Source organism: Dromaius novaehollandiae, chromosome 6 (assembly GCF_036370855.1).
Source record: "Dromaius novaehollandiae isolate bDroNov1 chromosome 6, bDroNov1.hap1, whole genome shotgun sequence".
Lineage (NCBI taxonomy): Eukaryota > Metazoa > Chordata > Aves > Casuariiformes > Dromaiidae > Dromaius > Dromaius novaehollandiae.
Genome location: NC_088103.1, coordinates 9,138,536 through 9,166,064, shown reverse-complemented (window position 1 = coordinate 9,166,064; position 27,529 = coordinate 9,138,536). Strand labels below are relative to the sequence as shown.

The window sequence follows — 27,529 nt, the reverse complement described above, 5'->3', positions numbered from 1 at the left end:
TGCTAAATCACAGCCAGAAAACAAATTTATTTTGATAGCTTCCCCCCTCCAAATTCTCTCCGCATTCTCTCCATTTACAAGCTAGGACCATCAAGAGAGATTGGTGCATTGACACAAAACATAGCACCAAGAGGGTTTCTACCTATAGAGACTTCCAGATCCATTCCTCCTTCCTTCCACCCCCCAAGAGAGGCTGCAACTCCAGATTTTCAGCACACCTAGTGCTATTTTCAGAGAAGAATTACCCACATTACTTACATTATTAACTTACTAAGACACATAAATCAATTTTCAGAATGAAGATGAAATCAGTATCAAAAGCCATTTCTTCCCAGATAGGAGTTTAGGGTAGTATTTGATCACATTAATTTCACCAGAGAGGGGAACTACATTTGTTTTGGAGCACAATTCAAATTGATTGATGGCCTGTGAAGCATCAATCCATAATACATTGCCACATCTTTAGCACAAATCTGAGCCATAGCTTAGCAATTTGTTTTTAACCATCACCACAATATGGGTTCACCTATTGCTAAGAACCTCAGCTCTCAAAATGAACTAATAAATAAAAATAAATAAAAAGAATTCCCCCTAACCTATTACCCATGCTTCAATGTTTTATCCCTGCACTCCCTTCCCTTCCCGCAAAACTTGCATTCTTCTAGTAGGAAGCTCACATTCGTGCCATGGTGGGAAAAATATGCAACAAGGGCTTCTGCAGCTCCCTTCCACAGTTGGTATTTTGCAAGTCAAAAGCTCTATTAGCTAGCCTCCTCTTCAAGATTGAGCACACTATCTTCTTGGCGTTTTTAGATTTGCAATGATACACGGAAAATCCTTAATGCCACCACGATCCTGACAGACTGGGCACAGGTTTCCTTTTTTCTTCTTGGGGAAGGGAGGAATATTTCCTTCCTGCTAGTTCTCTTCCATAATGTCCATCTACAGTTGTGTGGGCACTAAGGCCAGTGGTGTAACAGAGAGGAACAGATTTTGAGAGACTGATAAGGAAAACTAAGCTCATTTGGGAACCAGTATTTAGGAACCTCTAGGCAAGAATGCTACAACCTGCCCTACCTCAAAACAAGAAAGGAGCTGGCTTTATATGCTACTTTTGGAGGCAGAGGTATGTTTTCTAAGATTGAATTTTTCCAAAAAATAGTAAGATTGCAAAATCCTGAAGACACTGAGAAATACAACTCTACATCTCTAAGATGGGGAAAAAAATTCCCCTCGTGCACTGTTCAAAAATAGGCCTGCATGTCAAGCCTGTTTTTATGAAACATGATACAGTATATGGGACTAGCCAGTGAACCACACACTCTTCTCTTAACTTTGAGGTCCTGTACTATAGCCAGCAATCAATTGTCCTCCCCTCAGAGCTGATCAATGCCACTTCTTATACAGCCAGGATGTAATAATAACCTTCATTCTACTCTGAATGCAGCTGCTATTAAAATCATACTATTGTATTTCATTACTTATGTTTAAAATTTCAGTCTAACATTGCATTAGAGCATGTTTTGGTATTTTGCAATCATCTTGCCGTTAATGTGGCTTATCTAGTACAGTGATTTACCAGGGTGATATCCATTAAGATTTCATTATTTATGCCATCCACATCTCATGAGTTGTTTTATCATGCCAAATGGATCCATTTAGCACTGCAAGACATTTAAAGTGAAAATAAAATAGCAAAAAACACAGCCAGCTTCAAATCCAGTTGGGTCAACTACTGCTTTTATGCACAAGTATTCTTCCTCTCAACTTAATATGTATAGCCTTACTATTAACTATATTTAAATTAAGTACCATTTAAGCTTCTCTGCTACTATCAGTTGCTCTACTCCCCCCGCCTTTTTTTCTTTTTTCCTTTATCTCCCCATACCCACCTCAGGTCTTACAGCTTTAAAGTGAATAGTCTGCTATTATCAATTACTGACTATTTCTCATTGAGCTATCCAAGTCACCTACGCCAGTTTTTACTAATCTGCTACCTGCTCCAAGAGGAGCTTAGCCCTTAGGCTCAAGCAATGCTGAATTAAGAGCAGCCACAAACCCCAAACACATCCACACAGAAAGCCTTGATTAAAACTGACAAAACTAAAAACAGCTTCACTGATTTTCAGTGCTAAGTAGAGAAGACATAGCGTTGTGCACACGAGACTTCAATTTAGTTTTAATAAAGCTGTATTAGTAATTACAACAGGATTATTTATAATGCGTGATTCAGTAGCTAACACGGTCTTGGTATTCCCCTCCATAAAATTAAGTAGGGAGACGGGAGCATTTGTTCACTGGGGAAAGATCTTTGCCGAGGCATCTTCAAACATTTATGTTCTATGTAGGATAAAGACTTTTGTGTCAATTAAAATGGCAAAAGATGCATAGCCTGGCAAGCTAAATAGCAAAATCAAATCAAACTTGCTAGCTCAATTGCTAGAGGACTTACGAATGGATGCAGATACCAAGAACAGCAGCTTTTGAGAAATGAATGAAAAATGGAAGTGCAAGTGAACAATATAAAGCAATTATATCTGTTACCGTGGCACTGAAAATAGCACCTTCAGCAAGGTTAGAATATTTGCATAATGCTTCAGACATTCAGTCTCCAGTAAGGCACAGCAGCTTTTTAAAGGCCAGCTATTATCTTCCACAGAACTGAATGCTACTTTTTGCAGTTAAAAGTTTCTCCCCTTTTCAAAGGCAGCCCCCACTCCTTGGGCTTTTCTAAGCAGAGAAGATTATACTAAGCCTCAGCAGTGACAGATTCCTCAGCAGCATTTCAATAGGAACCAGGTCTTTGCAAGCAGGGCTGCAACAAAATTATCCTAGCCTTTTTACGGATAAAGGCCTTGTTTTATGAGCTACGTCTACCTTTATGAGGCAAATTTGAAATTCTCTCTTTTTTTTTAAAGCAACTATTCTCAAACAATCAGGCTGTCTTTGCAAACATCCCAGCAGCCACAGAAGCAGGTGCAACAGAGTAAAGGCAGCATCAGATGAGAAGCAAAAACATTTACACAGATTCAAAGGAGCAAAGACGTGTCAGAGATCTGTTGCCACAGGGGCACAGAGCGTAACGCTTCTGCCCTCATTCTCTAGGAAGTTATGACCAGCATGAATATGGTTTCTTAATAACGTGATTTATCTTGCTTTTCCTGGTTTGTGTCGATGGGAGGCGGTCTAGAAATCTGGATCAAGACAGCAGATGTTGGAAGGGGGAGGAGGGAAGGACATGGAGCCACACCTGGGCAGCACAAATGCAGTCATCTTGGGCATCCCGCTAGGGCAGAAAGGAGCTAGCTAGGCTACAAAGTAGTCTCTGAAGTACTGCAAATGAACCATTTTTCAAGAGGCCATTATGAAATGATAATAAAAAGAGCTTGTTTTGCTTTTCCATTTGTTCCATGTTTTTCTAAGAATTCCTAACTCGTGCCTCAAATGGAAAGATGTTCTTTGAAGCTCTTGCTGCTGCCCTTTCTCAAGCTAACAGCCAACTTCATAAACACTAGAAGAACAACAAACAGAAAATCCCAGAGCCTCTAGAGTAGATTTAAGAGGTGTTTATGGCTTACTTGGCTCCAAGCAAACGGGTGTTAGTGAATAAACATGTATTTCAGAATAAAACGATGTTTGAAGAGAAGACCTAAGGAGTCTGAGGAAAAAACAAGAACCTTACTAGGCTGTGAACGCAATAATTTCACAGACTTTAGTTATCTGCAGATACATGCCCAACTCGAGAGAAATGGTGACTTCTTTGCCGAGGTCGGCAGGCAGAGAACCATCTCTGACTTTGATGTGGTACCATTTGTACCTCTTTTCTCCTACGCTGAGTAAAGAGATTTGTTAACTCACTGAGCACTTCCATTTGAGTATTAACACACAGCCACTTTCCCCCCTTCCTAACTCTGTCTTCTAAACAGAAATCTCACCCAACCTAGCCCTGGCCACTTGCTTATTTAGGAAACTTCTCTCTTGATTCCCACCTGAACAGCCACACTTTGACGCCACTTATCCAATTAAATTTTAACAAAATTCTTACCAAAACTAGACAAAAAAAAAAACTAAAAACCCAAATGTTCAGAACATTTTCACTGCATCTGCCAAATGATGATTGCTTGGGCATTCAGGAAAAGAGCACTGGCTCCCCACGAAATTAAAAGCAGGTCTGAACTGCTGCAGTTGCTTTCCAGCAACTGGTTATTTGATTCAACCTGAATGAAAGAGAGACCTCCTTTCAGAAGGAAGGAAACTGGTAAGCCTGTATTTCTGTGAGAACATGAGCTGTCTGAGAAGTTCACTTTCAGCATTCACAAGCCAGCAACAAATACGTGGCTTTAGCCAAGGTGAGCAGGTAGCACCCTTGTGTTTGCATGCTCACCTGGAACAAACATCGCGCTTGCTTTTGACAACCGAGGGCAGAAGCGCAGACACCAACGAGTAACAGCATCTTAGCAGGAACCCCCACCACCTCCCTCACTCTAACTATGGCTTGTGCAAACTGAAAGGCAAAATACACATCAGTGGATTTAAGCCGATGGAGGAGTTTTACCTCACAGCCCACCAAAACTTCAACCAACACATCTGTGGCCTTGCCGTCAAGGGAAGCCAGCAGCTTCACTGTGTTCATGCTCCCACTTCTCACCTGCTGTTGACCATGTGCCCATCCCTCTAGCTAGATCCAGACCAGGAAAATTTCCATTTTCAGGGAAGAAAAAAAAGGGGGGGGGGGGATTATTTTAGTGGCAATAACAACCTTAAAAAGCACATGTTAAGAATGATATTTTGAAGACTGTCAGAAAAGTGATTTCAAAAATAAATCTCCATGTATCAGAGCTGTAAAGCTTTAAGTTAACAGATGGGGCCAACCTCCTAGGTGGCTTGAACAAACAGTGACCAGATACCTGGGCAGCTGCACACACAATACCTAATACCATTACAATCCTTCTGTATTCTTTGACACAGACCAGCATAAACCAGCTGTTAATTCTTCCATATTTTCCTTGTGTTCATATCATAGCTAAGGCTGAAGCTGAGATACAGCTACTCTTGTAGCTCTTGAAGCATCAACGCTTCAGACAAAGTTTGCATCAAACATGAAAACACAGCTGTTAGGTTAAAATAAAGGGCAATATGTAATATCCATAGTCTGTATAGATACTGCATCTGATTTCAACATTGCTGCAGATTGACCTCACTTGCAGACATGCACCTGCTACAAATAATGAATTTACACTGATTCACAATTCTCATGTTTCAAGCACAAGTAAACTGCAATATTGTTAATCTCAACTCAGTTTTCTTTCTTGCTTTCAACATGAGCTTGGGTTTCATTTTAGAGAGCTACAAATTCCAACCCTAACAGAAAAGCCCAAGAGTTTAAGCTTAAGAGACCCTGGAGACTTAGAAGAAAAATGCGCGCGCGCGCACACACACACACGCACTCACACCCCCACACACCCAGAGAAGCCAACTATTTTCTTTTAAAAAGAGAAAGAAAACCAAAATCCATCACTTTAAGCCATTGGCTTCTTCCCTGAGGGATGGAGGAAGCATGGCAAGTTGTTAGGGGTGGCAGGGACGGAAGACAGTGCCATGGCATGACATTGCTGTTGATGCAAAGTATTTAAGGCAATGCTTTCCTGGAAGCCAACATGAGCAAGGAAAGGAGTAGCTCACTGTAGCTGCTGCTTGTTCCCCCTCTTACGTAGGCCGTGGCACATGTGGCTGCTCTAAATTACCAGTTAGAACGAGGATCAGCGCTTGGCCCAGTTCACCCACTCCTGCCCCACATCTCCAGTAGTGCCACCACAAACCAAGAGGATTATCTGGATCAGGTCTGGAACACGTGAAAGAAAGCTTCATAGCAGATTTACCTGGGATAAAAAAAAGTCACTGCAGTCGCAGGCATGCTAGCAGGACAAAATAACCCAGAATTTATTGGTCAAGGACTTTTCAGATAACATTACAGAAGTCGCAGTAAAAGAGTGTATGAATTACTTCACAAAACAGTGCAAGTTACTTTCACAAAAAAGTCAGAACTGTCCATTTTTCCTGTTTTATAGCATCTTTAATCTCTTTCACTAAGGAACAAAGACTTTTATGGATGGTATGTGCTTAGACACACAAAGCTCGTTTCAGCTCAGTTCTTACTCTGACTCCTCGTGTTTCTTACTGAAAGTGTCAAACACATCACCCTAAAGAGAAATGGCCATCTTCTGCACTTACAGTGGAAATGCCATCCGCATGCTGTGCCATCTGCAAAGCACCTTTCTCAAAATCAGTTTTGCTAAAAAAAAAAAAAAAAACACCCAACCTACACACAACCACACACACACCCCCCAAAGTATACCACATAGGCCACAATACTCAATGTCCAAAGATCCAGATAACAGTTTTGTACCGAATTATTCCAGACAGTACCACCTCACCCGAAGTCATATCTACAGAGATACTTCTTCACTACTCTGACCCCTGCAAAGTCCCAGCAGGCAGGGAGCACACAGCATCTGTCAAATTAACAAAGAGGTTTCTGTTGCGGTACACAAGCATTCCCACCGCTATTTCAGTGAACGGACTCCGGGCAGCTGTGTTAAAATACTGTGTTAGTGTTCACTCGGGCTCCTGCCAGCAAGGCCACTGGAAAATTGGCAAGAATGAAACAAGTATTTCTATGTCCCAGCTCAGTCCATTTCAAGAAATGTTATGGCAGCAAATAGAACAGCATCTATCAGTGTGCTTTTATAATAAACCTGACTTCCACACAACTGTCATTTTGCTTAGGAAATGAGAAAGAGTGTTTCTAGATCTAAACACAACTGATGACTCCCTCAAATACTGCCTGAAAAACATAATGCTTACAGCATACTGTTTCAAAGCAAGGCTTATTCTCTTTCTGTTCAAAAGAACATAGCAAATATCAAGATTGCTATAAAAAGATGACAAGAGTGCAATTTCCATCCCCTTCCCGAGATGAAAAAAGCCAACTTGAAGTGACTGCACTGATACATGACACACATCTCCCAGGGCTCTGGGGAAGAAAGAGAAGGCAGGTATCAAATTGATTTCAGGTTTTGAGTGTGTTGCATTCTAAACCTATAAGTATCTAAATATTGATTAAAAAAATCGCTCTGTGGTATCAATAAACCAAACACTGCAGTACTTTGCAAACCCATAACAAGCAAGTACAATTTACACATACTGTCAAAGAGAGGCAAAACAAACATGAAATGGACTGGTATTAACGACATAAAACTCTACCATATACCTTTAAAAGGCTTGAATCTCCCAAACACCTATAACACTCATGCCTAGGCCTTTTGAGATTTGAAACAATTTGCAAGTCTTGCAGTTTGTCCTGGTAACCTACCCAAGGAGAACAGGACAAGCTCTCCTCTGAGACCACCACCAGCAGCTTATTGAGGATCCCGACCGCATCGGACTGAACAGCACAACAGGACCCTCCTGAGGAGAAGTTACACTATGACTAACAGGACACCAGAGGAACCGCAGAGACCCAAGTAGGCAGAAGTTAATGATGCAAGTAAGTCACACCCTTCATTTTCCTCCAGAGCATGAAATTTAAACTTCTTTAGAACAGGAAGGGTAATGAAAATCACAACAATTTCTGCAGCAAATGGGTCATTTAGAGAACAGTTTCCATATATAAACAAAAAGCATGGGTTAAAATCCACCACTGAGTACTCTCATTAGACTCTTGCTAACACACCACTGAATACTAGAAAATTCAAGAGGCTGCTTATAAGCCACAGGACCCTCTATTTCTCTTCCAGGAGCAGCTATACTGCCCAAGACATTGCTGCCTGAACCGCTGGCTTGTGCCCCCTCCAGCTTCCCAGGGAAATGAGCAGCGATGAAGCCAGTACATATTTACTTAGTGACCCTGGGCTGGGCGAGACACTTTGTTGTGTGCCTCGTCCATCTGGAGCAATGGGAGCATCTTTAGTTGGCTTTTTTCCCCTTAAGGTATCTCACCATGCTCAATCGAGTTTTTACTGAGCACATAGAAATAGCGAGTTAGGGTTTTCTGATTTTTTTTTTTTAATATTCTATGAACACGGCTAAAGTGGGGTTGGGTTCCCAGGCAGATCCAGACCACACACTTCTTCCACAGCTCGCTCCCATGCCTCCTTCCTTCCTCCTGCCAAAGCTGCCAGGGTCTCCCAAGAGAAAAGCCAGCACGACTTTTAATGCTGCAAATACGCAAAGTATTTCCCTACTGCTGTTCATCCCGGATGAACACTTCAGAGTAACAATAACTCCAAGCAGGGCAGCTGTAAGGGAAAATATCAGCCAGGTGATTAGCTCAGCACAGTTAAAAGTAACTGAAAGCAGGGCCATATGATGCTAAGAAACACACACGCCAACAGGCAGCAATACCAGCCTTGCCTCTAGTGCAAGCGCATTGTATTAGCTCCCAGCTTATGCTGGTATGTCAAGCAGTGATGCCACGAGAACGCAGAGAGTTATTTCTTAGCAACTGTAAGGTTTTGCTCCAAAAGCGTAGAAGAGGAGGAAACAAAAAGAGAAAACACACACAAAAAGAGAGAGCCACCACAACCCACAGTAAAGATTTTTAGCTCTTTACTTCTAGCAGCACATTTCACCCAGTTTCTCTCCTGGCAGACATGCTGCACATGTTAGTGCTCACACCTATCATCCCCAGTATTCACATCACAGTACGCGCATCTCAGCCAAATAAAGCCAACAGAGGAGAGAGGGAAGAAAATAATAATAATAATAAAGCTTTACGGCTGATAAAGCTGAAAGCTGTCTGAAGGCAACCATGTCTTTACTTTAACTCATGTCTGAACTGACGCTCAAGTTCCTAGAGGAAAAAAGCATCAGGAAATCCTGCCTCGTTTGTTCTTCCCACCCTAGCTGGTAGACCTGGCTGAACGGTGTCTCTCCATGCTGGACTACTCGGCACTTTCTGCCTTGTGGATGCCTACCAGCTCCGTAACCGCACGGAAAGCCAGGCTACCTCTCCGCAGAAGGCCACCCTGCGACAGTTGCACGCTCGTGCAGCAGGCACACGAGTCTCAAGAGCAGCATCAGGAAGCTCCTCAAAGTCTTCATCAGTGCAGCTTCTACAGCCCTCTGACTTCAGGGCGGTTTTGTCAGGCTGCTTAACGCTACAACATGCGCTTGAGTTCTCCGCACACCATGCTTCAAGCAGCATTTTGATGAACTGGGACCGTAAACTGCAAGCAAGTGAAAAGGAAGAAGCGTGTGCAATAAATCCACAAGGTGTTACCAATGTAGAGCCCGCTATATTAAGGGAAACCTCTCCAGTCTAATATAAATAATTTATTTATTCATCCTTAAGCCAGTCATTTTTAAAGTCTTTGCCTGCTGCATGCTCTCTCGCTCTGTATGTGAAGGATGCCTCGCAAAAGTCCAAGGGGGACAAGTGCCATCGAACAGACCCCAGCAGACGTGCACAGCTCCTTCTTGCTTGGCCGGGAAGGCCTGCAAGAGGCGGCCACAGGGACAAGCCTGCAGCAAACAGCAGCGCTAGTCACCTCTCCTACATGTATTAATTCTCTAAGAACACCTCAGCACCTAGACTTGCTCCCCCCTCTTGATGCACAGGAAAGTATGTTGACTGACTGTCAAGGAGGGAAGTTCAAGACGGATCCCATCTCGCTGCCCTCACTGAAGTCTTCCAAAGCAACTCATTAAACCAAAGAAAAATGTGGCGTAGATAAATCACGATAGAAATCAGGCCCTTACATTCTCAACAGTTTATTAACACAAGTCCACGCTGAAGGGCTTTCCAAAGATAGACTGCACACCAAATATAGTTTGGCTAGTCAGTGAAATTAAACTTATTTAACGGAACCCAATTAAGAACAGTTGTTTTGACACTAGCTATAAAATATAGCAACAGTTCACGTAGCCCTGGCAACACTGTGTTAGCAATTACCTACAGTAACAACAAAAATAAATCAAAACTAAAGTGAAGAGACTAAACACCACTGTGTTACATAAAACAATGAGATCTATTATTCTTCCCCCTCCTGCTTCTCCTTGCCCCTTCCTTCCATTTCATCTAGCTTTTCTAGCAAAGTCCAAAGACCGATGGCATGAGAAAAAGTTTCTTCTATTCTAACTTTTATCTAAGGTATAACACACAGAACAAAAAAACCCCAACACTAAGTCAACTCACCATCCTAAGAAAGAGTCAGATGGAATAACGAATTGCGCATTTTAAGCTTGTTCTTAGAGCAAGCTTTAACTGTTCCTTCAGCAACACTTTTTTTTAAGAACGCAAGTCAGATGACTGTAGAGATATGACCAATTTTCCAGAGGGATTTCTAGGTTCTTGGCCTTACACAAACAGCTTTGGGCGAGCATTCATCATTAGCTGACGGTACGAGCAAATTGTACTTTCCTAACTGATGTCAACTAAACGTACCAGACAGGCATCCATACCGAACATACCGACACTCTCCAGAGGCAGCCTCCACACGGGAGGTGACACGGAGCTTTGCTGCTGTACAGCCAACAGCCTTCAGCAGTGTTTTCACCTTACTGGTATTGGGACAAAGCAAAACACGACAAGACTCGTACAGCGAGGCACTGGGTCCCTCCACCTGCAAGTCCCTGGACTTGAGTCCTGACCACCTCCCTCTGCATCCGCACAGACTTCTTTTAGCCTCTACTTAATCCAGATTCACGTCTGTCATATCTGCTGGGCTACAGAGACACAGTCATTGCTTTACATACAATTGTTACAGCGGTCATATCTGAGCACTGTAATCTAGGTACAAACCTTAAGACTTACTTAAAAAAACAGGTTATAATGCATACTACTGCCACAGTGTTAAATAACTGGGCATGAGAAGGGCCCAGGAGATGGAGAAGCCATATGCCTATGGCTTATTTTGTCAGCACGGCTGTCATCATCTAAAACTTTATTTCTGAATACACTGCAAGACCTATTAAGTTCTTTTTCACCCACCTTTCAAAGAGCAGCCACTACATTACCATTAATTACTCAGATTGCAATAGCACCTAAAGGCCTCAGTTAGGTCATCGGGAAGCCCCCATAAACAACATCCATTAAACACCCATCTGCTCTCCCACAACACTGAAGAACTCTGCATTGTTGTGCAGAGAAGCATAATACTCATCCACACATCTTACCTGCTCCATGGCAGCATCGCAGCTACTTACTCTATAGACAATGCTTAGAGCATACAGATACAATACAGCTAAAATCCAAGTGCTTTTACCTGCTTCTCGCACATCAATAAAACCATTTACCGAGCACCAGGAGCTGCCAAGAATCAGGCAGCATGATTTCAACTACGAAAAGCTTTTACGATAGTAAGTAACATGCAAGAAAGAAAATAAGCTAATTTTAGACCTCGCATTGACTTTTTAAGAAAACCTTTTTACTGGGACCCAACTTCTTTACATAATAAGTTACCAAATGAGAACAAAACCAAACATCATTGATAACACTTCGCTTCTATATAGAATTTCAGTTTTAATCTTCCCAATATCCATGTAATTATTTCTATGTAAAGTCCAGGTCCTCTAAGAGCAAATTCAGAGTAATACACAAACAGCCTTGGCTGCATGCAGAACCAATGCTATCCTCCAGCGTTTTGCAATCCCATAATTCAGAGGAACCAAAAGGCTGCCAGGAGCTTCCCACCATCACCTGCACTTTCAAGTTCTTGGGACCTTAATTCTGCACCCTTTAAGAGGCAGGGAAGTTGTTAGGCTTTTAACCTTCACTATTTCAGTTCAGTCATACAAAGAAAGCTCAATGTGGCTGAGGTGCTGGAAGTCTTCATGGACTGCAAGTACTAAGCAAAAGGAATTTTGTCTTGAAAATAAAGTTCTGACAACGTAAGGGTGAAAGGGGAAAAAAAAAAGAAAAAAACCAAGACCCAAAATAGCTCATTTGAGAGCAATCATACATCTAGGCACACACGTGTTCACCAGTACAGAACTATCTCTCGGTTACTCTTGGTTTCTGGGACGAGCAGCAACCAAGTGACTTGCCACCACTTAAATAACGTCTGTGTGATTATCATCTTGATTTTTCAAAGGTTTTGGCTTTGTCCTGAAGGCTGTTAGGCAAAAAAAAAACTAAAAAAAGGTGATTTAGCAAAAAAGGCAAGGAGACAAGGCACATTAGCTCAATAAAACTTTATTGAGAAGGGCGAGCGAAGGGCGCAGTACCGGGAGCTCGCCCCGCCTACACACGCCGGCCCCGACAGGCTTCCCGGACAGGGGCTCCGCGACGCTTTCGCGTCCAAAGAGCAGCGACGCCGCCCCACCAGCCGCCCACGGGGCCCCCGGGCAGCCCCGCGGCCGCCACGCCGGGCAGGGGCTGCCCCCTCCCCCCCCGCGGCGGCCGTTGCGGCCCCGCCCCGCCAACGGCCGGGCCCCGGCGCGCGCCGCCCGCCCCCCCGCTAGGACGGCCGTTAGCGGCAGTTGGACCCGCTCCGACGGCCCGGCCCGGCCCCGCCTTGGCTCCGGCCGAGCGGAGCCTCGCGGGAGAGCGGCAGCGGCCGCCAGGCCGCGGCTCCCCGGCCCCGGCTCCTCGGCCCCGCCGCGCCGCCACTGGCTCACCTCAGCCCGCCGCCAGGGGCCTCCCGGAGCACCGACACCGACGCGCAGAGCGGCTCCCCCAGCGGCAGCCGCCCTTCCGCAAGCGGAGGCACCCCGGGATTGTGGCGGACGGCGAGCGTGACGGGGCGGGGCGGGGCGTGCCGGCCGAGGGGCGGGGCGTGCCGGCGGAGGGGCGGGGCGTGCCGGCCGGGGGCGGGGCTTGCGGCACAGCTGCCCCGTGGCCGCAGCTGCACCCGGGGGGCCTGAATATAGGGCCCGAGGGGCCTATACATAGGGTTTAAGGTACCTATATGTACAGAGCCCAAGGGGCCTGTACCTACATAGGGCCCGAGGGGCCAGTATACGGGACATAAGGTACCTATATATAGATATATTATCTATATATTATATATATACACCTGTATTGTATATATAGCCATATTATATATAGGTATATATAATATATATATATGTATATATATTATACAAGACATACCTGTATATAGGTACCTATATAGAAGGGCAGAGGGACCTCTATACAAAATCTAAGGTGTATATATATATACACACACCTATATATATATGCATATATATATAGGGTTTGAGGGGTCTTTACACAGGGTCTAAGGTACTGATATATAGGGTCTGGAAGGCTTGTATATAGGGTCTAAGATAGCTATATTTAGGGTCTTAAAGGCCTCTATACAGGGTCTCGGGGTGTTTTGGTTGCACTGAGGCAGGTTGGCATTCAGCCGCTTTCCGTCCCTCTCGTCTCCCATAGCCAACCGTTCCTGAAACGCATGAGTTTGTCTCATCGATCATGTATTTGTTACATGCCGTTCTTTGGTCCATGGCCCAAGCCGAAATCTTCGTTGCTCGTATTGCTCATTAGAGGTATCCGACGAGGAGTGCAAGGGCTGGAGTCGCGTCAGCCCATGGGACATGCAGGCCATGGGACGGGGAAACCCAGTGACCGGCACTTCTGAGCGCGGCTGTGCCGTTCCCCCACCGCGCCAGCGCGGAGAACGTCCCGAGCGCAGACGCTGGGGCTCGTGTTCTCCGTTTTCTGTGCTACGGGCCTGGAAATCGTCTGCGCGGAAGTTATCTTCTGGAAATTGCCCTTTTTATTTGCTCCATAAACATTGATTTTCTCATTACTTCATATGCTTCTGCTTATGATCTTATTATATGCATGTGGCACACGATGTCCTTGTTCCCTTTCCGTAACTCGCGCAAATCCCTAAGGATACGCTGCAGCGGCTCGAGTCGTGGGTGGGCACCGGGGCTGCTGGGGATGGACCCGCAGGGTCTCTCAGGGTCCCCCAATACCACTAAGTCTGCATGATTTAGGATTTGACACGGGCACGGTATCCCATAATATTTTTGCACCGATTTGGCTCTTAAATGTTCCCGCAGCTGAGCAGAGCCCCCCGGACCCAGCGGCTCTCCCACCCAGGTTGTCCGGAAAGAAGAAAGAAAGCAAGAAAGGAAAAGAAGGCAAGAAGAGAAAGCAAGAGCCCCAAGCTCCCCAATCAGGGCATCGCGCATCGACTTTTAGGGACCGACACGCAAAGGGAAAGCGGCGATTCCCGCAGAGCCTCGGTGCTCCGGGTCGCTGCCTCGAGCCCCTCTGTGCACGGGCCTCAATTTCTAATCTCAGACGCTAAATCGCATCCTGTGACATTTGAGCTCTCTTTTCTAGGCAAACCAAGCGGTGAGGCAGCACCGCTTGTCCCTGCCACCGTTACCCATGGCACCAATTTGCTAAAAAAACAGATTTTGGGTTTTGCGCTGGGCCTGTTGGCCGTCTCCCCTCCCGCGGCGGGGGAACCGCGAGGCGGCACGGGCACCGTGCGCGGATGCTCGGACAAATTGCTCCGCGGGGAAGCTGTGGCTGCGATCGATGCGGTCGTTATTGGCTTCCCGCGGAGGGCAGGTAATGAGATGGATGGTGGCTTGGCGCTGGACTTTCTTCTTTTCTTTTAAATATGGAGAGCGCTGGAAGCTGGCTGCTCTGCACGTCCTAGCGCTCGGGTACCACCACGGATTTGGCCCTCCCCACTTTATTTAGCCGTTAATGTCCTGGCAGCCCTGGGCTTTCCACCTCCTCGCGTGGGGAAAAAGCTTAAAATAAGCCGGTGAGGCAGCAGGAATAAAACCTGGGCCACCGCCGTGGGTTTTCCACATTGTTTTCTCACCGGGAGCCGAGGCTGCCGTTTGCACGGGGGGATTTACGGAGGCAATAAAAGGCGCGTTTCGCTCTCGCCGCCGGCGCTGCCCAGCTCGTTCCTGAACCGCTCCTTTGGCAAAGCTCCCTCAGCAACGCGCCGGGATAACGCAGGAGCCTGGCCGGGGCCGTGGAGAAGCCGCCCGCTCCCACCCTGCGGCCTGGCAGGGAGTGATGCTTCGACAGCGACAGTGCGCGAGGGGGCCGGCAGCTCTCGCAGGGCTCCCCGGTTATAAATACATATATTGTGGTTATAAATAGCAGTGTTATGTGGAGCAGCTACGCGCCTCCTCCCTCCTGCCTCGTGCATCCGTGGCTGCAAAGGATCTACTATTTCACTCCTTTCTCTCCATTTCGCCCCGGTTATTAGCAGGCAGCCAAAGCCTTTAAATCGCCCTGGATGGGGGTTTCGCCAGATGTGCAACAGCTGGAGACAAATCGAAGCCCGTCAGCTCGGCGGAGGTCTGCGCCGGTGCGTCGTCTGAATTACCGTCGCTCCCCGGAAGGGATGGGCATGAAAAGGCCTCCACGGAGAAGACAACCCGTGGTAGCAAAGTAAACACGGCGCTGCTTAGGCTCTAATAACCGCAAACTGTGTGGGCACGGTTTGCTTTCTGCAAAACAAACGGCATTAATGAGGATCGCTCGCCGCTGGCGACGCTCGCAGCATTTATCCAGAGCAGAGGCAGCCTGACCGAGGGGCTGCATCGCGAGTTTAAATACGGGGCAAAAACATCCCGGCAAAGCCCATTGCTCTTCCGCGGCATTTTTCTACCACGGCGCCTGCGGGACCAACGCAGACAAAACCTGGTTTTTCTCTCTCCGGTTGCCCGTGTGGAGGAATGGCTGCGACAGCATCCGCCCACACTTTGGGACCCGCTTTTGCCTCCCCGCAAGGCGGACGCGGAGGTGCCCCGTGCCCGTTTCCAGCGGCTCTTTCGGCGCCAGAGGAAGCATTGCGCCCTCAGACCCAACCGACGGCCCGGCACGTTGTGCAAGAGAGGACGGGGAGCCGCAGAGGCTGAGCGCAGCGACGCAGCAAGTAAAACCGGCAGAAACGGTGCAAATAGGAAGACGACTTTGCGTGCTGAAAGCTGGCCGAAATGCAAACATTTCGCTAGTGTGATGCAAGCAATTCTCCAGTGTGCAAAACCGGAGAGGAGACACCGGGAGCCGGGAAAAAGGGCTGTTTTGTGCTGCTGCGCAGTTGTAACGCGAGCCACAACAGCAGGCGTAGCAACATGCTGCAAAAGAAGGTGCAAACCTGCATTTTGGGGCCACAGGGGCCTGGTGCCGTTGCACGCTGCAAGGCTTGCATTACCCCGTGTCTTCAGCAGCTGCAGATCACCAGGGTTTTCTGCTGGCGTGCAAGGCGCTTAGCCCCATTTTACATTGCAGCCTTCAATTCATCATCCAAAAAGAGGAAAACAGCCGAGATTCAGGTTTTCCAAGAGTAGAGGATGCTCCCAGGAGCGTTCGGCTCTGAGGGCTGCGGTCGAGGGAGCTTTAAAGCAGGGATCACGTAAAAGTCAAGGGGTCGTTCTTGGCCCAGGACGTGTTTCGCACAGGCCTCTTCTGCTCCTTAGGTGCAGATAACCAAATAAATGACCAAAGTAAATGACCGTCCAAGGAACTTCGGACATGTATCACTTCTTTATCCCCTGCGCGGCAAGGTCTGTGCTAGCGGCCCGGCCGAGCACGCAGGGGGACGTCCCTCTCTCTTTGGAGTGGATATGTATTTTTTTTTGCCTTTTTGCATTGCATTTTGCATGTTTTGCCTTTGTGCATTCTCCCCTAGTGCACCCGATCTCCCTGCACCCTCTCCCCTAGTGCACCTGATCTCCCTGCACCCTCTCCCCTAGTGCACCTCCATCTCCCTGCACCCCCAGTGTGCCTTCTCCCTGCACCCGCTCCCCTAGTGCACCATCTCCCCACAGCCCCCCTCCCAGCCCCTCTCCCCAGCGCACCCTCTCCACGCACGACCCTCTCCCCGGCGCACCCTCTCCCCAGAGCACCCTCTCCCCGCAGGCCGCCACCGCCCCTCTCCCCGCACGCTCTAAGCTCCGCCCCTCGCCCTGGCCCCGCCCCCTGGGGCCCCGCCCCCTGGGGCCCCGCCCCCTGGGGCCCCGCCCCCTGGGGCCCCGCCCCTCGGGCGCCCTCCCGCCGGCCCCGCCCTCCCGGCGCCCGGCTGTGGAGATTCCCTGCCCTCCAGCGCGAGCGCGGCTCCACCCGCCGCCCGGAGCGGGGGGAAGGCGGCGGCCAATCCTCTCGCCGGACAGGGGGGCCGCGCGGCTCCGATTGGCGGCCGGGGCGTCGCTTGACAAGCCCCGGGCCGGGCAGCGGAGCGCGCCGATTGGCCGGCGCCGCCCGCGGGCCCTGCCCAGCCGCTCCCCCTCCCCCCCCCCGCCCAGGCGGCAGCAGCAGCCGCCGCCGCCGCCGCAGCGTGAGCCTCGCCGTGCGCGGGGGGCGGCTTCAGCGGCGCGATGGCGGCCACGGCGGGCAGGGCGCTGCCGCTCCTCCTCGGCCGCGGCGGCGGCGCGCTCACCGCGGCCGGCTGCTTCCCGGCGCTGGGGCGGCGCCGGCAGCCGCAGCGACACCGGACGGTGAGTGAGGCGGGAGCGCCCGCGCCCCGCCAGGGCTGTGCCCTTCAGGCGGCGGCTGTTGGGGGGGGGGGGCGCGACCGTTGGGCGGGCGCGACCGTTGGCGGGTGCGGCCGTTGGGGCAGGCGCGCGCGGGGCGCCGCGTGAGGGGCGGCGGGAGGCCGCGGGCGGCGGCGGCGGGGGCTGAGCTGAGTTGAGCGCCCCCGCCGCGGCCGCCGCCGCCTTCTCCGCGGGGAAGTTGCGCCGGGGGGAGGCGGCCCGGCGGCGGCAGGCGGCGCGCTCCGCCGGGGTCCCCGCTGGGGCGGGCGGCGCAGGCCGGTGCGGGGCCCCGGCGCGGCAGCTGCGCGTTATTCTTAGCGCCGGGGTCATCGCTGCGGGCGAAACTTGAGCGGAGCCCTGCCTGCCCGCCGCCGCTCCGCGCCGCCGTGCCCCCTTCCGCGCCCTCCCCGCCTCCCCCGTCCCCGCGGAAACCCCCCAGACCCGAGCGCTCGCTTACAAACTTTCCTGCCTCCGGGCTTACCGATCGGTCGCATCTTTCGCACTTGGCAGCGTGAGGCGCTGAGTCTCAGCGCTGGGAGCGTGACGGGAGAGCGAGTGCGGCGATAAGCGGTGGGAGCTGTCAGTCAGATGATGCATGTGGCTTTTTAAAAGATGAGTCTGCTGTGTTTTCTTAGCGAGTTGCCTGGAGAGCGAGGACTGTTTGGGGGACGTTATGAGCAATCCCTCACCTCGGATGTTTGAGGGATAGCAGCGCGCAACTGGCCTGTAAGGGATGCTCCTGTGCTTTGAAAGGGTGCTCCGGTTTGCCGATGTAGCTGAAGGGGAAAAAACCCCTTGTGGCAGTGTGATCTAGTGAAATGTTTGCTATTCCCACGTTCTCCGCCACCTCCGGGCTCAGCCCTCTCCGCGGGGTGGAGAGGAGCGCTTCTCGGCTCGCCCCAGACTAAGAGCAGATACTTGGCTCTGTTCAGTGCGAGAGAGGGAGGACCGTGGTATCAGTGTTGCTGGGGTCTGTGGCAGGGGGGAGGCTCTCAGGTTCGCGTCGCTGCTTCCTTGGTTCGGCGGTACGAGGACAACCGTGCTCGGTTTTGTGCCCCCCCCCCCCCCAAGTGGGGCTGCGGCGGAGCGCTGCGTGCCGGGGGTCAGCGAGGAGCGGCCCCGGGGTGGGGGTGGGGGGCGCGGACTCCCTCCGCGCCGCCCCGCGGAGCGCGGCCGAGCTCCGCCTGCGGCGCGCGGCGCGGCCGGCAGGTGGCGCCGCCGCGGGGGTGCGAGGGGCGTCGCGGAGCAGCCCCCGCGGACGGGGCGGGGGAGACGGGTGATGCCGAGGGAGCGCTGTGCCCCCTTGCAAGGTCAGCGCGGGTCGGGTCGGTTGGAGCTGTGCAGGGGGCAGGCTGGGGGAATCCCCTGAGAGATGTCAGCGAGCTCGGGGAGGCTTATGGAGAGAAAACACGGGCAGGCTTTTTATTTTTTCTTTCTTCTTCTTGTGGAGAAGTAGCGTGTTCGTTGGTTTCCCTAGCAAATGAATGACTAGCAGCACAAGCGTTGCTTACTATGCCTCTGTAGGCTTTGGCAGAGAAACCTGTAAAGGCAGCAGGGTGAAACTTAGAGCTTCGAAGATTTGCTAAAAATACAGTGAAGTTTGTCTTTGTAAACTAAGTTAGCAGTATGTAACCTTGCAATATTCTTCTAGTTTTTGCTACAATCTGTTTTATCTCTGTCTATAAAAAAAACTATAGTTGAAGGTGTGGACCTGTCGCTTACTTGTTGTTTTACTGAAGCAGCTAACTGTGAAACTACATAAAACTGCACAAATCATGTATTAATTGGGCCATGAAGCAAGACTCTGAACTCATTTGGAAAAGCAGATATAACGCTGGATCCCTATGTGCTGTTTAAAGAGCAGCTAAGCGTTTGTATGTGTTTTGTATCTTCAGAGTGTTGGTAGTTTCTCTACCTGTATCAATTAATATGTTTCTACAGCTAGGGAGTTTGTGTAAGTATCGAGTGTCTCGATGTATCAATCCAATATTTGCCCTGTGGTCATTCAGATGCATGAAATGCAGCTTTGGCAGTGTTGAGTTCAAACTTTTTAAAAGCTAGCCTAACGATGAGGCTGCCGGTACCCTGAATTCCGGTCAGGCATTCTAGTGTGGAACAGCTTTTCCAGCTTGTTTCAGCTTTCATAATTGTCATAATGTTATCTTTTTAACCAGTCTGACCTTGAAAGCAATAAATTATTTATCTAAATTTAAGTTGACCTTTGAGATTAATTTAACAAGAGACTCAAACTTATATCTGATCCTGCTAATCAGGCTGTGTAGAAGCAAACATACAAAAAGCAAAAGATTAAAAACAGCTGTGGAAAAATATCTCAAGTCTCTTCTGCTCATCTGGGCTACTTTGCCACTGCTATGCTCCTAGCTGAAAAGACCTTGCTGAAACATAGGCACACTCAGAAGTGCACTAAAGCCATCCGGTCCAAACTGTCTCTTTTGGGTGGGTTTTGCTTATGTCCCTTGGATTGATGATTGGAAACTTCTACTGGCTGTGATCCTAGTTGAGTTATGTTGTATGACTTTTGGCAACCTGACAGTTAGCAATTTGTGCTGTTGCATTATTTTTTTTTCAATAGTGACTTTGTGCAGAAGTCAATTCAAACAGTTTGTAATCTTCATACGTAATCTGTGGCTACGTTCTGATCTGAGAGATGATTGTAACTGTGGTTGCTATATGCTTAACGCTCATTAGTTGTCTAATGGTGAGGTATCACTGAAGGCAGTGGGCAAGTGAAAGCTTGCTCTGAGCGTTTTGGTACCCAGTGTCATAACTATTACTTTTGAAAGTATCTGTAATATGCCTGTTTGTCTCCACAGAAAAAAGATGAGTTATCCCTTCTGGTGCACTGCACTTGAGAAACCATGAGGACCAGTGGGAGAGAGCAGAGACCTGAGAATGTCAGAGGCCAAGAAAATGTGACTTTCTCCAAGGCAAAATTAGAGGACCAGGAACTCCTCAGAATGAAGAGAAAACTGAAAGGAGGTTGTTGCAAAGAGGAAGGGAATAATCTGATCAGTGCTGGATAGGACAGGCAGTAATGGCCTTACATTACAAAAAGAAGGCTTTGGTTAGGTGCTGAGAAGCTTCTGCTTAACAGTAAGAGCAGTGAAGCACTGAAATAGTTCCTGGAAAAGCCATTGAATTCACATTATTGGAGGTGGTTAGGACAGGTTAGACTAGCATTGACCAGGTGTGGCCAACATACAGTCGAACCTGCTCTGTAGTGGGATTGGACCATATAAGATTCCTGAGCCAGTGAATTATATTAGAAAATAGGTAGGAAAAAGTTCTATAATATAGATGTAATTAATATAGTGCTTATATGAGGTATGTCTTTGCAGTATTGATTTGAATACAGGGAATTTTACTTGATGACTTCTCAAGATGGCTGGTTTCTTGATGAGATGATAAATGGGCTTTTTTGAAATAGGATGGAAATATTAAATGGCTTTATGGGCCAGCTCTTTCAAGAGAGATATAAAATATGCTGGAAGAGCCTAGACCAATTGACTTGATTACTGTGAAAGGACAGTATTTAAAAGAAAAGAGAAGAGAGGAGGAAAAAAAGAATTGATGCTGCACACGTGAATGAGAAGCTCATTTATTGGTCACAGGATAAGGAGAGGCAGATGGGAGGGAGTGTGTACTGATAGTTGTGAGTTCTCCCTCTGAAGGTGATGAGATGTTGTGTCTAGAAGGGTGACCATGTGTGAAGAGTAAAGAGATAATCAGTTGGCATCACCATTTAGAAAGTGAGCGAGGCTGGGGAATTGATCCTGTTGATATGGTAGAGCTGAATAAATGGACTCATAGCAGAAGTAGTTCAGGTTATATCTCTTTTGTTCATTCAGTCTTGCTTAAATATATGTGATAGTGGGAGAAACCTTACAGAGGAGGAGAGGGGAGATAGTTAGCAAGCCTATGTGCAGTGGGCAAACTGCAGAATTAGACTAGAGGACTTGTAACGTTACAGGGAATGGGTGGATGGCTACAGATTTGGAGCAGAGTACAGGTGAATAGTTCACTGAGTGAAACTTGGACGCTACTTGTGTTTGTTTTTGGAATTGATGTTGTATACATTTCATCTTTGAGAGGGAACTGTGGAGATTTGGTGCCTAGCTGGAATGTCAAATGTGAAGACAGGAGGTGAAAGAGGCAGTTTGGTCAGTCCAAGGTAACTTCTGCTGCAGTGAAGACCACAAATAGCGAAAGTCAAAATCAGCAAGCAAAGTGAGGAGGAAGAAAGGTGTTTTGCATGGTTTCTTTTTCTGTATAACAGATGCATGAAAGAAGTGAAAAAGGATGGAAGCAGTAAGAGTGATGGGGAGAAGCTTGACTAGTGCACATTGGAAGAGGTTTTGACTGTTGCAAGGTGTGCCATGGTAGAACAAATGTACAATCCAGTACACTGCCTTTTTTAAGCAATAGGAGTGAAATGTGGATGGAGCCAACTGCTTAGTGCATTAGGTGGAGTTTTTTGGTCTAGTGTGCTTGATAGATTAGCAACTAATGGGAATCAGAGCAGCCATAAATTGGGATACTACCTATTAATTAAAGCTTCCATCCTGCAATAATTTCTGGTGCTTAAAACAAGGCTTGTTGCTACTTTTCTGTTAAGCAGCTTGCCCTCAGAGAAGTGAGGAAAGAAAATTATTTAAGTCGATGTTCCGAAGAGGAAACTTCTTTATGAAACAAGGCAAGCCTATTCTTTGACTCCCTGCTTAATCCAAGTGGTGTGGGTGTTAAGGGTAAGCTCTCAAAGGTAGAAGCTCCACGCTGTAGAGATGTGGTCAGGGTGGGAAGCAGTCTTTTGTGAAATATTCATAGAAAAGTAAATTATGTTTTTCAAATGTGTTGGTAGACTAAAGACTTGAAGTACTCTGTTTTTGCACTGCATGTCAAATGCCTAATCTTCATGGTTTTCCTCCCACAGAGATTAGTCTCTTGCTATTGTATAGTTGATTGTGTGTAATCAGGTGGTTCAGTCATGTTGGATCAGTATGTAATCATGGGTTCAATTCTGGTGTGTGTGTGTGGGGAGAATCTGTAGAAAAATCAAGGGTTCAGCCTATATATGGTGTTCATGTGGTAGTTAATCCTGGTGGTTCTGGATAGATTTAAGTGTTTGGAAGTAATGACTCCTAGTGACTTCTTAAGCCTAGGAGACAAAAGGAGAAGCATATTGAAACTGAATCCAACTTCTGAATCCAATATCTGTTAGACAAGAGAACTTCTTTCTTCTGAGAAAGCATCATGGAAGGCAAGAAATCTGGGGAGGAAGATGCAGTGAGCCTCACGCTGAAGCTTTCCTTTACTTGGCATGGGTATTGATCCATACGAATATTGATTTTTGAACATTTATCCAGAGGTGTTTTCCATGCCATGGCTGAAACTGCAGTAGCATCAACTTTTTAAAAAGTTGTTGCTCAGTAGCGTCATAATAATTTCTTTTTTTTTGGCACCTGTAACCACCTCAAGCCCTTTCTATCACTGTTGCCTGTCACTTGGAACAAATTAACAGTGGAAGTTTGGGGCTCACAATAAAACTCATGTATTGACAGTGACTGACTGCCAGGAAAGTAAGATTTGGAAGAATACCTTGGTGCGATGTCTGTGTTTTTGCTTAGGATGGAAACTGGAAGACTGCTTTAATTAACGGAACTTTGTTTTCCTGACCTTGCATACTGCTGATCATAATTTTCAAATGAGTGATTAAGATGTTGAAGTACTGGTGGCTGTCCAGTGTATTGAAGGAGCATAAAGAGAATTAAGCTTACTGGATCTTTGGCTACACTTACTATCTGCCCTGACTTCAAATGTATTCCATACTGGGATGCAAAATAATATGGTTAATCTGACTTTACCATAAATACCAAAAATACCTCCAGACTTTGAGTATTTTGCGTTGATTATCTCTTGTGATCTCAGCACCGGCTGGATGACTTACTTTAATAGGAGCAGTGGTGTGCAGTGCCATAGAACAAGAGAAGATGCATCTTGTACTGCTTCGGAAGTCAAAATGGGGATGTGGCTCGAACTCAAATATAAATACCTGTTTGGCAGAACTTCTGTAAATGCAGAGAATACCCTAGCATCCATAAAGCTCTTGGAGCCAAATCCACTTATGCTGCAGTGAAGTCTCATCTAGGGGGTTATCGTCTATCTGCAGTATGCTTGCCTAACATGCATTCTTTTATATGAATTCTGATTGAAACAGTTAAACACTTCCCTTGTTTCACTACAGATGTTGCTTGAATGTGTAGTTCAACTGTGCTCAGAATTCAGGAGGTGATTTTATCCTAAAAAATGGGTGTCTCCACCAAAACTAAAGCTCCCTTTTCTCCTACTTCTTTCCTCCCTTCCCTCTCCCAACCCCCTTCCCACATGCATATACTTGCTACCCTGCTGACTTCTCGCTCACCTCACCCTGGCAAGGAGTGTGGTTAAAATGTAAAAATTTCTTGTAGCTGTCATTGCCCCTTGCTCACTTAAAAGCTGTCTAAATTGCTTAAAATGCAAGGCAAAACAAGGTCCATATAGCCTCATACCAGATTTACTGTCACAACAAAGACTACAGCTGAATACCGCTTTGAAAGGCTTGAAAGTAAAGAAAACTTTTTCAATGTTTTTACTTCAAATGAGAAGTGGGAATCAGATTTTAGTTAATTCTAGAGAATGGAAGACTAGTACTAAGTCGAAAGTTTTGTACTGTTCAGCTTTTCTGTTAGATTGCATTGGATTTTTTTTTGTACAAAGCAAATCGTAGTGGAGAATGATCATTAGTGGAGAATGATCAGAAAGTTGTTTGGTGTGTGAAAGTCATTAGAACATTCTCTTAATCTTACTCTTATGGAGCAAAGCAGATTCTGAAGGGAGGTCAACTTTAAAACAAGAAAGCATTTCAGAGCTTTTAATGTCCTGTAAAGTCCTGTTCTTAGTGAATCGGAGCAAACTACTTTGTAGCATCCAGGGAAGCCTTTTTCGACTTATGTGAAAGATGTGGGCTATTCAGAAAGGAGAAAATATTGGGATTTTTAACTGTGATTTGATGCTGCTGCTTTTTTTTATAGCTCAGTCTATGGGAATAATCAAGACTTTGTATATAGGGTCTGTGATGGGAAAGGAAGTTACAGTCACACTAAGGTTGATGTTACTGCCATAAAAGTTCCAGGACAACTCTCTTTCCATATGGGTGTGTTGCTCAGCTATCCTCAGATACCGTGGGTATAGCTCTCCTTACAAAATTTTGTCAGACCTCTAAACAATTTTTTTGTTTGTTTGCTAAAGCTAGTGTTAGACTTGATCTGGAAGGTAAGACTAGTTGGATGAGATTAGGACACACCCAGTCTTGAGGGTGAAACCTCACCTTTGTGACCAGTTCAGGTTTGTGCTACAAGTCATTTGTTTGCTCTTCTATAAAATAGCCTTCCCGTGACGACAAAGGCAGGTTCAGTGTTAGTTTAATGTTAGGTTTGGTTGATGAAAATGAGGCCTTTATTAGTGTTCTTGGTTGTAGTCTCTTGCACTGTACCTTTAGGTGATGGAGGATTGCTTTTTAGAGGTTTGTTTGTTTGCTTTTTAGAGGTTTGTTTGCTTGCTTTTTGAGCAAATATTGGTAGTGTCAGCTAGTGGTTAGATTTCCTGAGATCTCAAATTCTACTTTCTGTGTTTTCATTGCCTCTGGTAGTCCCGCATGCGTGAGAAACTGCTCTGGACAGATTTTTGCTGGATAGTATTGTGCTCTGTTTGTCATGGAGGAATAGTTCTAATCTATGAAATGCTGTCAAGGTGAGAGACCACCTTTGGTATTGCCGATATGTTGATTATTTTTTGGTACTTGTTTTTTGAGGGCAAATTAGGGTGATCTGGCTTTAAAGATTGATTTGTCCTTGAGTATTTAACGTTGAAAGGAAAATGACTTGTCCTTTCTTTTTCTATTAAAGCTTTGGCAAAGGGTTTCCTTCCCCTTATTAATGTCTCATTTGGTCATCCAAATGGCATGTCATTTTAATGAAGATGAAAATATGCAGTACTTGAAAGTGACAGGGAATTATTTTCCACTATGGCCAGCCTATGGGATATCACTTATGTCTCATGTAAAATATGAAGCATGTCCGCTTTCTTTTTCTGCATTTTTGGCAGCTGTTAAGGAATTAAGAGATAGAACAACTTGGATAAGTAGGAGAGGAAAAACTGTGGAGAACAAGCTTATTTCAGTGGATCACTTATATTGGCTCTGCAGGAGGAAGGGACTGCCGTGCAATGAGGTAACTGTCAAATCTCTAAAACTGCTTAGTGGAATAATTGAAACTTGAATTTCATTTGGGTAGATAATTTACAAAGGATCTACTTGAAGATGGCCTTTGTTCTCAAAGAAGCAATCTATTGAATTGTGACAGATGCTGTGGGGTGGCCTAAATTCAGTACATCTCCAGGGCTGCTTTTATAGCACTTGGTATGATATTTTAATTGGCCTGGGTGGGGGTGAGGAAGGCGTCACAGTCCACAAATAGACCTCCTCCCTGAAAAGTACTTAAAGGGTGTCTGGTCCTTAATACTTTTGGAATCATCATGAATTTCCATCAGGGACAGTGGCATACCTGCCAATTCATAGAGAACGTGGTTAGCAGTGACTTGGCAGGCTGACTTGCATGCTGGGCTTTCTTTGGTCCAGTACCACGCTGTGACAAACAATCTCAAACTTTGCCCTGCTGGGCTAGAGGAGCATGTTACCTTGCATCCACAATAGTCATAAAAACTGGTAACTCATAAAACTGGGTGGCTCAGCCTTGCATTCCGTCTTGTAGCCTTCTGGGAATAAAAGAATTTTTACTCTGATGTCATAGCCTAAGGAACTGTGTAGAGTTGAAGAAAAGACTTTGTGGAATGTATTGCTGTTTTAAGAGGATTTTTGTTTGGAATAATGCTATGGTAACAGCTTCAGTTGCTTTTATCTTAAGTCCTGAGATGTGTGCCTACTTAGCTTCTCCGTTTCTGTTATCTGAAATTTATATACACTCAAAGTGGCGTGGGGTTGTAGAAATGGGGCAAGAGAGAATGGGTTCCAGATAAAAGTGCAAAGCCAATTGTTACAAACATACCCAAAGCAGTATACATTGCTCTGTATGCATGCAGGAGCTGTGGACATCTAAGCACTCTATCAGACAGGTACTGCATGGAGCTGTACAGCATGCGAATATGGAGTGATCTGAGAACACCTTTGCAGCTGGATTTCACTTTAGTTAGTTGATTTACATGGGCTGGAAAGAAGAATCAAAAGTAACTGAATTTCTTGGAAAAATCTGCAACTTCAGGTGGGGAAACTGATCAGTTCTTGAGTGAAATGATCATAGGGTCAGTGGCTGGCAAACAGCATCCTTTTCTTCCAGATTCTGAGTGGGGTTTCCAAACCATCCTCCAACTTCCTAGGTGAATTGCTGGAGAGAAGTCTTAAGTTAGTCCATGTTCTCTCTGCATCACCCTTCTGCATCACCACATTACCTTGAAAAAGCAGCAGGTTAGGCAAGACCTCCATTGTTTTATTTCATTATGAAAAATGTGGTGATTCCTTAAGCTGTGCAGTGAGTGAATTTGGATGATCTTATGTCAGTTATTATTGTACCTTACTAAAAGAGGAGTCTGTAACTTGCAGTTTCGTGGAGTTGCTAAGGAAAAATGTGTTTCCTAAATATAGGAATGTAAATGTTTTGCTTCTCCATTTGAGATTTGTATGTTTTAGAAAAGCTAAAACAGCAATTTTAAGAACCATTCAGTTAGAATCTGACATGCTCCTTGTAAAGTCATCAGTTCTGTCAATGATTCATAAAAAGTAAGCTTCCAATTAGCAGGAGGAACTCCCTTGACATACGAGTTTGTTCATTGTCAGCTAAAACTTGGCATTGGTGGTATCTGCTGAACCACGTTTGTTCTGTCAGCTTCTGTTCTCCTTTCCATGGATTCCTTCATCCTTGCATCTACCTGGCAGTTGGTTTATGTACTGTGGACTCTTAGTTGAGGGACTGTGTTAATGTAGGGTACTCCTTCACAG

General features: G+C 46.6%; 2 protein-coding genes across 6 annotated transcripts in view; one reads left to right on the top strand and one right to left on the bottom strand.

Annotated features, from left to right (window-relative positions):
• Positions 1-18,075, bottom strand: part of MICU1 (mitochondrial calcium uptake 1) — a 135,236-nt gene extending 117,161 nt beyond the window's left edge. For 2 of the 4 annotated variants that reach the window (XM_064513595.1, XM_064513596.1), the window contains exon 1: positions 17,945-18,075. In XM_064513595.1, coding sequence (XP_064369665.1) covers positions 17,945-18,060 — 116 coding nt within the window. In that variant the 5' untranslated portion in view covers positions 18,061-18,075. Of the gene's footprint in view, positions 1-12,618; positions 12,766-17,944 lie in introns of those variants that run through there. The other 2 variants (XM_064513597.1, XM_064513598.1) reach the window with 1 other exon arrangement.
• The window catches only part of MCU (mitochondrial calcium uniporter), a 96,932-nt gene continuing 86,622 nt past the window's right edge, over positions 17,220-27,529 (top strand). For both annotated transcript variants that reach the window (XM_064513606.1, XM_064513604.1), the window contains exon 1: positions 17,220-17,427. In XM_064513606.1, the coding sequence (XP_064369676.1) occupies positions 17,308-17,427 (120 nt within the window). In that variant the 5' untranslated portion in view covers positions 17,220-17,307. The remainder of the gene's footprint in view (positions 17,428-27,529) is intronic.